An 11,574-nucleotide genomic window follows, 5' to 3' on the forward strand; every position below is an offset into this window, starting at 1 on the left:
CAGAATTCTGTCACTGCTAGCACCACAAGCACTGATAATAAGGAGTCATCTTCCTGCACACTCTGCATCCCTATCTTACAAAGAGCCCCTATGCAGGGCATCATGTAACCCAAACTCTCTCCTTCAGACTTCCTATTCCATAAAAAAGTGAACTCAGCACTTGGAAAGACTGAAAGGAAGACACTGAATGAACTCCTTGAAGGCGCTTGCTGGCAGTCTGGCCAGCAGTGTGTTTCTTCAGTAGTTCTTTGTTTAAACTTCTTCTGAGCTGCATGTTTTGAACTAGACATTTTCAGGAAGTTGTAGGAAATGTCCAAACCTGGCTCTTGCTCAAAGAGATTAATTCCTTCTGGAAATTCCACCTGTGGAATAGACACTGGGAACTCATGCCCGACCTCTTCCAGATGTGGGGAGTGCTGCTCTGCTCCACGCCTAGTCTCATGCTCTGTGGCCACGACGAGACAAACCTTGGCTGTTGTTCCAGGGAGCTGCACTTGTCTCTGCCTCTGCTCACAGCCACCCCGGTCACCCAGCCCCAGCCATTCCACATCCATTGGGCCACCCCAGCTACAGGAGGAAGGGTCTTCAAACCCTTCATCTACCTCAAGACAGAACACCCACCTCAAAAACGTGATGCCACATATTGACAACAGTGCTCTAGCTTCTTCAGGATATAAAAACCCCCCTGGCTACCTGAGGAGGTCAGCAGTCATGGGAGAGGCATAGGTGCCTCAGCAAGTGCCAGATAAACAACAGGATTTCCAGTTTAGTTGTAGGACTTTAGGGGGACAGCAAGGAATTGGGAGAATACAACAATAAAGGAAAGGTTACCAGACCCTTACAGTTCTTGCCATCCCTGTCCCCTCACCCCCTGCAGGGAAGAGGCCTGATGGAAGCTATTGCAATGTGCAGGACGAAGATGGCAGCAGAAGACCAGACCTTCTCCCCTGGCACTGGATTGCTGCAGGAGAAGACTAAAAGCTTCACCCGACTATGAGCTGACAGTGTCTCCAGATCACATTTTTTGGCAGCAAGTAACACTGACAGAAGTGGCTCTTGGGCAATGCAAGGAGCCAATAACATGTGATTTAGGAGGAAAATGGCAAAAGCAGCAGAATAAGGAGGATTGTGTGTGATAAGCCCAGTGTGCGCTCTCACCCAGCAGCATCTGGAGAGGATTTTCTCCAGCAGGCAGGGAAGAACTCGATTACATCCAGTTAACTGTGCTCTAAACTGATTATGCATGTGCCAGGCTAATGGATTACATTAGCAAGAGGAAAAATAACATCCAATCAATCTCAATTTACTGCAGACCACACCAAGGCCTGAGAGAAGAGAAACCATTCTGTGAACTCCCCCCACTCCCGCTGCATCTCTTCAGCTATCAGAAGAGACATGGCATTACAGCTGCTCTGAGGACTGGAGAACTGCGCTGGAGCTTGTCTGATCCATGCCTGATCTAGAGAGAAGCTTTTCTATTAAGTCAAACCCTGATTCCAGCTATGCTGGAGCAATCCACCACTCCACTGTCCCCTGATCCAGGCTTTATCCAGCCATACTAGAAGGCCAATATATGGAGCATCCAAGGGAATCCATTACTCTGAAACTCAGTTGGTGTTTCACTGTTGTCAAAGGCAGCACAGGGCTGTAGCAGCTCTGGAACTGCCCAGCCCTCTCAGGAACCTGAAAACTGACAATTCCTCTTCACCTGCCAGAGGGAAACATTCCAGGAATCTTTATTACAAGCACCTGCGCCTGTCCCCCAACTTTGGTAGAATTTTTTTCCCCTTACCTCTTCTTTTTTCCCTTTTTCTTCCCCTCAGAGTGAGAGAATTCTAGTGCCCCAACTGCTTCTTCCCTAGTGGAATCCACTGTAGATTAAGGGTCTGGATATAGAATTTTTAAACCTTTGCAATGCATATTTAAAAGAACAATATTATGTATTAAAACGCACAATACAGCTTTCAAACAAATCTCTTGTACCCCAAACTGACCTCCACAGACAGAGGAGATTTGGTTCCTCAGCTGGGTTTTTGAAGACTCACTGGGACTCTCCCACCACCAGTTACCAAGCTGTGTAACTCTCTCCTGGCACACTGGAGAGCAGAGGTGTAGGTGCAGACCTGACCATTCCTGGAGCCAGACTCTGCTGGGTGAGGCTTGATCCCAGCTTATGATGGAACAGTCACTGTCACAGCAATCCTGGTCTGAAGAGCGAGCTCAGAGAAACATAACCCCCCCTCTGAGCAGCTCCCCACCACCTCCCGGAAGGTATAACAACCACAGCTCAAGGCAAACCTTCTATGATGCTCCTGGTTGTCTTTTTCCTCTCTGAATTTTCTGGAACTGCTCGTTACTAGGAAAAAATTCAGGAGTTTTTGAAATCTAATGTGTCTGCAATGTGATGTGGGTGGGCACTGTACAGCTCAATGTCAAGTCTTAAGTTCCCATTACATAAAGAAAATTTTCAAAGAAATAATTAAAAAGCACAAGGTACAGTCTGTGTGTATATAAAGAAACCTCAGCACATTTGGGGGAAAGCAGGAAGAAAAGGATGAGGACAGAAAGAATATAAAAATACCTGTGAGGAATGAGCAGACAATGAGCAAGAGAGCACGTGTGAACGGAGGGGATGCGGCTGCTGAGATTTATGGCAATTCGTACCTGATTGTTCATACTAAAGCCATTATGGGATGATTAGAGAAAAAGGTGAAGCTTTAAGTCCAGTGAAAATCAATAGAAACGTCTGGAGCAATTCTGCTGCACGAGTGAAAGGACTATTTACTGTATCCGGAGCTCCTCTTGGGTTACAGCCCACAGGGTTCAGGCCAGCAAGGGGAGGGGTTGGGGACAGGAGGAATGAGACAGGAAAGAGAAGATGGTTATAAAGACACCATGGAATGAGGGGAGGTGGGAGGAAAATTAAAGACAAGATGGGAGCTACAGCCCAAACGCCACTGTGGATGAAAACCTGCAATGCCTCCATGTGAACAGCCACGCACGTGCACACAGCTTCTCTTCCAGCCTCCTCCCTTTCCCAGCCTCCAGCAATGCTTCGCTTACAGATCCCAGCACTAACGTACACAGAGCATAACAGCACAGCAACAGCAACTCCCTCCATCCCTCCCCTTCCCTACTCCATCCGCCCAGTGCCAGGACCAACACACTCAGCAAAAGCCTCTGAGTGCCCATGACGTGACAAACTCTGTATGGGAAAGAGCCAACAAACCACCGGCAAATGCTGCCTTGCACAACATTTTCAAGAGTGACTGTTCAATTTCTGTTCAGAAGTATCACATCTGCAGTGCTGTAAGACACACAAGCTCCCTCTAAATCACTGTGACATGAACACCCACTGGCCTAAGGCTTGGACAACCCCAGTTGCTACCAGAACACAAGCTGAAGAGCTGTGCCACCAGTGAGACTGGGTCCCAGTGGAGAGCTCTGAGCAACTCATCTCCAAAGGATCACAATCCACTCAGGTTCAACATAGATTTTCCATGGAAAATGAAGGAAGATGAAGCAAAGCCAACTCTTACCTTATAGAGCTTCAGGCTGGCCTCATGCCTCGAGTTCACGGTGTGAAGACGCAGCTTCTCCAGACTGTTGGTGTAGTAGTCGCACGCATTGCATTTCAGATGGACTGGGTTCCCAATGGCCACACACTTGAGCCTCCACTCGTTGGCTTTGCCCCCCTCCTTGATGTGTGCCACCAGCTGGTATTTCTGCACGTGCTTGTCCGTCTTACAGTGGAGCTGGAAGTTGGCCTTGAGCTGCGTGTTGTAGCGGCAGAGCTTGCACTGGTACGAGTCCCCCATCACCGCCTTCCATTCATCCTCGGGGAGGCTTCGCTCCACATTCATGTGGAGGCCCAACATGTCCAAATTATCCGTAGTGAACTTGTTACACACAGCGCACTGGAAGAGCTTCAGAGACGGGTCGTTCGTTTGCGTGAAACTCTCACCCAAGTTCATGAGCTCCTCAGACACCAGCTGTCCACCACCTAACCGCATGTCCAGCGGGATCTCTCCACCCACTGCACAAAGAAGAAAGGGAGAAAGAGGTCAGAAAGGCTGAATTCTTGTCAAAAGAGAAACACGGAGCAGAACATAAGCTGCTCCCAGTGCGTGTGTACCCACAAACACGCAGTGAAACAACATGCAGCTGTCCCTTCGCCCACTCCTCTGCATTGCCGGTCAGCCCCAGAGCTGAAGGAAAGTCATTGCAGCCAACGTGGAAGGCTGGGAAAGGACTGCAACGGCCCTTGTTACCCACCTGCTGAAGGATCATCCAGCCCTCTGCCCATCAAAGGTGGCAAAAAAACCCCTGGGGACTTTCAGATGAAGAATTCTGTAGCACCACACTGAAAGTCTCCACGGTCACTTCAAGAACAGCATTAACATTTTATTCTGTTTTTTCTTGTCTACCTGGAGAAGCAAATCTTACTTCATGCAGTACGTGAGCAAGTAAAACAAAGGCCAACAGTCACAAGCCCAGGTGATGGCAGCATCATGGGGAGGTCACCACACTGCCATCACAAGTCAGCAACAGTGCAGAACATGGTGTGCACAAAAACCTCCTGCAAAGTGCCACTCCTGCACTATCACATTTCATCACTTGTCCGAGAGTTCAGAACGGTGAAGAATCTTCTAAAACCAGCGTTGACAAGGTAAAGACAACAATAATTAGCGTGAGTGTGAGATCATGTCAAGGAGAGCCAGCAGGACCCTGTGTTTGTCAGATGGACTCTTCAAACCAAAGCTCAACTCTGCTCACTCAACAGCAACTGAGCACAACAAGCTCCTACTCACACCAGAGCCACCTGGAAGATGCAGAGGGAGAAACTTTCTAGTGAGTTTTTATGCTAAAGCACAGAGACCAACCAGGAGCTCTGCTCCACCTTGCTCTCTTTTTCCATTTTTAAGACATTTATCTCCTCCTCCAGATTTTTGGTACTTTACTTTGATCTGATGTCTAGCTCAGCTTAACAATCCTATGAAAGGAACCTTCAGGTAAACAGTTCCTCAGTCAACCAAAAAGAGATGTTATTTCCTTAACTTTTCGTTTCCTACGTTGCAACCTGTTTGCTGAGAAGGAAATGCTCTTTAAATCACTCTCTCCTGAACTCAACAGGCAGGAAAAAACCAAAAGCGGACTTCTTAATTATGAATGTTCTACTCAAATCCAGTTTTGGACCAAAGTGTAAAAATGGGAAAGTTCTGCTTCACTTCTTGCAAAGCTCACAGTGTATGTATCCGAGTCTAAGAGGCCCAGCTGCTTATTGGTACAGGCAGGGCCTCCCTCCACAACCCTCAGCGTGAGATTTGCAATCACCAAGTGCACAGTTCACAAACCACTCTCCAGGCAGGTACTGGACATCCAAGGCCCTGTCATGTACTTTTAGAAGCTTCAGTTAAATCACTTCCAACTTCTCTCTCACAACAGTCCTCTGCTTCAGTAAGGAGGGGCTCTGAGCTCCAAAAGCCTCTGATCCTGTCTCTCACGCTGGCAGCAGAAGAACATCAGTTCTTCAGCAGAGGAACACCACCCCTTCCACTGAACTCATCATCCCTCTCAAACCTGCTTACCTTATCTTCTTAGGGCAACAATGTGAAACAAACCAACCCCACACTTGCTTTTGGGAATGCCAGCAGCCGACTGGACCCTCTCTCAAAGCCACCCAGCAAACTACTCACACTCCTCACCAAATCCAGGAGAAGTCCTCAGGAAATACTGTAGTAAGGATGCTTTCCATGACAAGGAGGAACATTCAACAAATGGCAGCAGTAACCCATATTTGCCATTGCATTAGCTCCCTATGAAAACTCTTGAAAAAGTACTAGGTAAGCCACATGTTTTCCCTACATGAGAAAAAAACTGCACTGAGGGAACATAGATGAGAGGTCTGGACTGCGCAGCCTCCATCCTCGACCACCACACAAAGGCAATTCAGAGGGCCACAGAGCCAGTGAAGGGGTCTGGCACACAGCACCCTGTCTGTGCAGAAGGGGTTTGGAGTAAAGTAAATCACAATCCCTCCCTCACACATGGACATGGTGGAAACCCCTTCAGCCTCACCTAGAGATGGAGTCATCGTTGCCATGGGGTTGGTGGGATCGAGCTGGAACCCCCCCATCATGAACTGTGCATCTGAAGAAGTGCTGTCCATCTTCAAGTTGGGAAGGTTCATGTTCTGTGCCAGGTAGTACTGGTAGAGCTCGGCCTCAGCAGGGGACGGCAGGCTGCCGAGGCCCAGGTGCCGGTTGTGTTGGATTTGGGACATATTTTGCTGAAGCAGCATCATATTGTGCATGTGCTTCTCACTGGTCATGTGAATCCGAAGGTTTCTAGCTACGTTGGTCTCATAGTCACACACCTCACACCGCCATGTAGGTTTGGTTTTTGGTTTGGTGGGGGAGGGGGCCCCACAGGTGCTACCAATGTTGGCGGCCGCGGCTGCTGCAGCTGCCGCAGCTGCTGCTGCTGCCCCCGCGGTGTGGCTGAAGACTTGCTCTCCCCCTCCGTTCTGCAGGTTCTGCATGTTGTTGAGATGCTTGTCGGACTGCATATGAATACTGAGGTTGCCTTTGGTAGTAGTGGAGTAGTTACAGACCTCGCAGCGGAAGGGCTTGTAACCACAGGTGTAGCTCTCGCCCCGCGCCAGCCGCGGGTGCGGCTGCCCGCTCTTGCAGTAGACGCAGGAACCGCCCGGCTCAGGATGTTTCTCCTTCATGTGCGCCTCGAGCGTCTGCTGGTACTTGTAGTGCCAATTGCACTTGGGACACTTGAGTGTCTTACACGAGTTGCGAGAATGCATCATAGTCATGTGGCCACCCAGCGACCGTGAGGAGCCCAGGACCGTGTCGCACTTTGGGCACTCCACGCCGCTCCCCGAAGGGCACTCCCCACCCCCAAGTTCACAGAGGGGGCCAGCATGCTGGTGATGGGAGATGTAGCTCCCGTCCTCGCCCTCCGTGCTCTCATTTGGTTCTGGTGCTGTGGCATTGTCTTTATTGGCACTTTCATCGATAAAGTCCAGCCTCCTGCTGCCCTCGGCCACGCTGGCTCCGCCGCCCTCATTGTTAAAGCTTAAGTGATTCCTCCTGTTTGCACCATCAAAGACAAAGGAAGAAGCAGAATTAGAACTAGTAGAAGCTGTGCCCCGTGACAAGGTCTGGAGCACGTTAGGCATTAAGGGAGAGTTAGAAATGCTTTGGTTTGAGAGAGCAAGGTCCTTTTTGCTGCTGCCGCTGCCTGCCACAGCCCCAGCATCCTCCTGGGGCCGGTCCTCCAGTTCATCCTCCAACTCACTAGGAAACAGTCCTTTGCAACCCTCATCATCCTCATCTTCTTCCTCTTCCTCCTCCTCCTCTTCCTCCTCCTCCTCCTCTACATCCTCTTCCTCCTCCTCTTCCACCTCCTCGACCGGCTCTGCCTTTTCCGAGAGGCTGTCCTGGTCGCCCCCCTCCTGCTTCTCCCCCTCTGCCACCCCAGGGTCCTTTCCCTCCGAGGATTTGGTGGGACTGGAAGCCAGTGGGCCCAGGGGGACTGAGGTAATGGGAGTCTTCAGAGCCGAGCTGGTCAGCCCACCCAGGTTGAGGAGCGCACCGGGGGCCAGGACACTCGTTGCTGGCGGTGGCTCCGCTCCGCTGGCTGCCCCAGCCTGGAGGGGCTGCTCGCCTTCCATGCAAATGCCACTGAATTTACCATAAAAACTGTGTCCAGGGCCTATGAGGTTAGCTGTGGAAACGAGAGGGTGCTGAAAAGTTTTGTTTTTTGGTTCCAGAAAGCTGACAAGGGGTTCCTTGTCTTTGCCTATCCCTTGGATGATAGCGGAGATGTTCTTATTGCTAAGAATTTTCCGCTCCTCCTCGCTCAGAGTCATTCGGTGGTCGTGCACGGCGTGGGTCACGAACGAGCGGACATACCCAAAGGAGAGCTTGCACAAGAAACACATCAGGATGGGCTTCCTCTTACCATAGAGCACAAAGCCATCAAATTTGGACAGGTCCACATTGTTGGGAACATCTTTGGATACGCAGGAGCTTTTGGCAGAACCGTCGCTGTTCAGGTAATCCTTGTTGCTTTTGTGTCGCACATCGAAGACGCGGAAGCTGTGCAGGACGGGGCTGATGCCCGCCAGGGCTGAGGTATTCGGGAAGGCCTGGTCTGAGCCCTCAAACCACTTCCCGAAGGATGAGGCTATGTGGAAGGTGTTAATGATCTGTGGGTAGACGGGAGCGGCGGCGGAGGGTTCTCCCTGCTTGGGCAGAGAGTTTGGGAGCAGCGAGGGGAGAGTCCCACTGCCGCCAGTGCCCCCGCTTTGCACCAGCTGGCTGAGGCTCTCCACGATGTAGGCCGAGCCGTCGGGCTGGTAGACGATCTCGCCAGCCAGGTTCTCCACGTCGCTCTCCTCCTCGCCGTCCTCGCTGCTCTCGCTCCCGCTCTCCCCCCTCAGTGGTGGGGGTGGGCGGGTGCCGGTGCAGCGGTGCTCCATGTAGCTCTGCAGGCCGGCGAAGGACGCGGCGCACTGCCCGCAGCTCACCTCCTTGCCGGTGGGCTCGGCGCCGGGACCCGCCGCCGTGCTGCTCTCGGGGACGCGCTCGGGGAAGGGGACCCTCAGGCTGTCCAGGGGGCCGCGGCTCTCCGCCGCGGGCTGCTCCATGCTGCCGGCCGGGTCGGGGAGGTGGGCGCTGTTGAGATCAGTCCATTGCTGGTGCTGAGGGATGCTGCACCCATTGTCCTTCCCAGGGATGACAGGTGAGTCACAGCCTTCCATGGCAGGGCCGGCACGGAGCGCTCATTGCACCCGGTACAGCTCGGACCTGAGGGCAGGGAGAGAAGGAGAGAGGCAGGTGAGTCAGGGAGGAGAGATCGTTCCCATAAAGACCCCACCACTACAAGAGCTGCCAACCCTGCTCCTCAGGACCAAAGTGGGGTCTGGTGCACCCAGACAGGCACCAGGGACAGGCAGACCGGCCTTGGGAAATGCACAGCTGGGAATGAGCAATAGAAACACAATGGCAGCAGGAAGAAAATAGGTGAACTGAAGGTGTCTAGAAGGTGGCGAAAACCTCTCCAGCAGCTTCCCCAAAGGCGGGTGGCAGTAAGACTGCAGGACCTGCACTGCCACTCCCAAGGCCGTGGATCTTCAGAAAACAAACAAAAATATCCCAGAAAAGCTTCTGACAGAAACAAAAAAAAGACATGACAACAAAACAGTGCTGGGGTTTTAAACTTTGTTAAACTCATACTCTCTGGCTCCTTAAGCCAGATGCTAGGTTTTTTGGTGATTCCTTTCTGTTAGTGGCTTGGGAAGCACAGATCCAGCATTACCACATGTGCACCTCTGTGGGAGACTTCAAGACACAGAGCAACTCACAGTGATTTTAGAGTAACAGTGCTTGGTACGCACAGAAGATTTAACTGCTCTGCTCTGGACAGAGTTTAAATGGAGAGACGTCAGGAGAGAAACCAAACAGGAAATTCCAGATCTGACAAGGGTCTGTCTTGTAGATCGGAAAGGGGTCAGCCCACCATGCTCCAGAAAGCTCCCAGAGATCCTGCAAGGGACAGCCTCTGCACATGGATGGCTTCCCCTCACCCCCGGAGGAAAACAACGTGTGCAGGTCCTGGAGGAGAAAGAGGAGGAGAAGAAGGAGGACACCCTTCCCACTACTTCCATTCTGCCAAATCAACAAGACTGGAGGACTCCTGCCGACTGCAGGGTGGCCAATGAACCTGGGCTACTGAGCATGGCTGACATCCAGGGCTCCCTGTCACTGCAACCCACTTTGCTGTATCTGGCCAACGACTCCAACACTGCAATCCTAATGGAGCCCTGCAATCCTAATGGAGCCCTCTTCGGGTCATACAAAAAGTATGAAGAGGACTGGAAACCTGTCAGAAAAGACATGAGCGGTTGCAAAGCAGGTGATGTGCCACAGCAGCATTGAATGAACCACCTGAATTAGTTCAAGCAAAAAAAAATGGAGTGACATTCAGCGTTATCCCTTTTTTTTCTGGTTTCACTATACCCCAGTTTGTTTTCCTTTATTACACAAAGCCACTTCCGCTAATTTCCCTCACATGTTTGTACCTTCCCTTTATATTTCACTTCTGATGAAGCTTAAGGAAAAAAGCATTTACAACTACCCCTGAAGACAAAGTAATGCTCTCACAGCCCACTTGCGAGGATGCCTACGGAAGGACACAGAGGCGCAACGAAGCCATCATCCACTGCATTCGCACTCGATGTTACCCTGCAGCACCTCCAGTCCCACCTTCCCTGGATGCCATACACAGCTGCCTCCGCAGTTGCACTGGGAATAAAAAGGGGTTTGATCTGCAATAACAGTAAACTGGTCCACTGAGCAGAATAAGAAGGAAGAGCACCAGAATCCTGATGCCAAAAGGCTCTGACTTCTTCATCAGCCAGTTTTGTTCCCCTGAGCTACATACACTCCAGCTGTGTGACGGCTCCTACTGCACCGGCTCTCTCCACCGAATATTTGTCCTTAGCTGTGTGTTTTCCTCAAACTCATCCCAGATCCCTCTGCATTGAGGCAGCACATTCACCCTCCCACAACACGGCTACTCTCTCCATCTAACTACTACTGCTGTACTGGTAACTGCAACCCAAATTAAACCAAAACACATTCATTTGGGGGAAAATGAGAAAAAAGAAATTCCGTAAGGCTCATACTTCTACCAAGTGAAGTTTTGGGAATATCTACCCAGAACCCAAAACGCGACACGAGACAACAACCCAGCAATGCTTTTAGACATTGCGGAGTGTTGCGCTGGCCTGCATGGGCAGCTCGCGGGACACACAGCCAGGTGAGACACAGCCAGAGTCACAGTGGCTCTGCTGTCGAGAACTCCTGACTGGCAGGAGATGCCTGACTGACAGCCAGGCCAGAAGGGTTAGCAGGGCTGGAGGGGCGGGAGGGTTAACAGCCTGATTGGAAAATCAATGTAATAAATGCTTGGTAAGTTAAAGGAACATGCGGGAAGAGGAGGCCGCGATTGATAAAGGACTGCGGCTTTGATGCTGCACTGGGGAGTTGTTTATTGACAGGAAAGCCAATCTCTCTCCCGGCCCGGCCAGGCAGACCCGTGCGCTCCAATTAATTGGTTGGCTTTTCTGCCTTGGCTCTCTTTAACAGCTCTCCTCCACTTGCTCCAAGTTAACCAGCTCAGGAGGAGCTGCGCCAAAGGAATCTTCTCTCCCTTTCAACGACGGTGAAGGAGGAGCCCTTCCAGGGCAGGTGCAAAAGCTCAGAGCCAAAATGGCCAGCCCAAGCCCCGAACACAGGCTGAGCCCCTGCACAAAACCAAGCTCTTCCTGCCTGTTCAGTCACCACCACAGCTGTTCCTGTAGGGAGATGCTGAGGGAGGATGAGGCATGGAAGTATTTGTTTCTGTTCACACAGGAGCTGCAGGAATCATCTCTTTAAGCTGAAAACAGCAATTTCCTTGCTAAAGCAAGCCAGGCTCTAAGCAGGAGCACAATGCAGTTATTAGTCTGCTATCATGGGCCCCGCATCTTCCTCCACCCTAGAGCACCCCTAA

The 11,574-nt window shown here is 51.3% G+C and overlaps 1 protein-coding gene across 1 annotated transcript in view; it reads right to left on the reverse strand.

The window, feature by feature from the left end:
• ZFHX3 (zinc finger homeobox 3) overlaps positions 1–8,825 on the reverse strand; it is an 88,897-nt gene extending 80,072 nt beyond the window's left edge. Inside the window, 2 exon segments of the mRNA XM_027646877.1 lie at positions 3,540–4,036; positions 6,079–8,825. Coding sequence (XP_027502678.1) covers positions 3,540–4,036; positions 6,079–8,779 — 3,198 coding nt within the window. The 5' untranslated portion in view covers positions 8,780–8,825.
• Positions 8,826–11,574: the final 2,749 nt, after the last annotated feature.

Source organism: Corapipo altera, unplaced genomic scaffold (genome assembly GCF_003945725.1).
Source record: "Corapipo altera isolate COAL_440 unplaced genomic scaffold, ASM394572v1 62, whole genome shotgun sequence".
NCBI classification, from domain to species: domain Eukaryota; kingdom Metazoa; phylum Chordata; class Aves; order Passeriformes; family Pipridae; genus Corapipo; species Corapipo altera.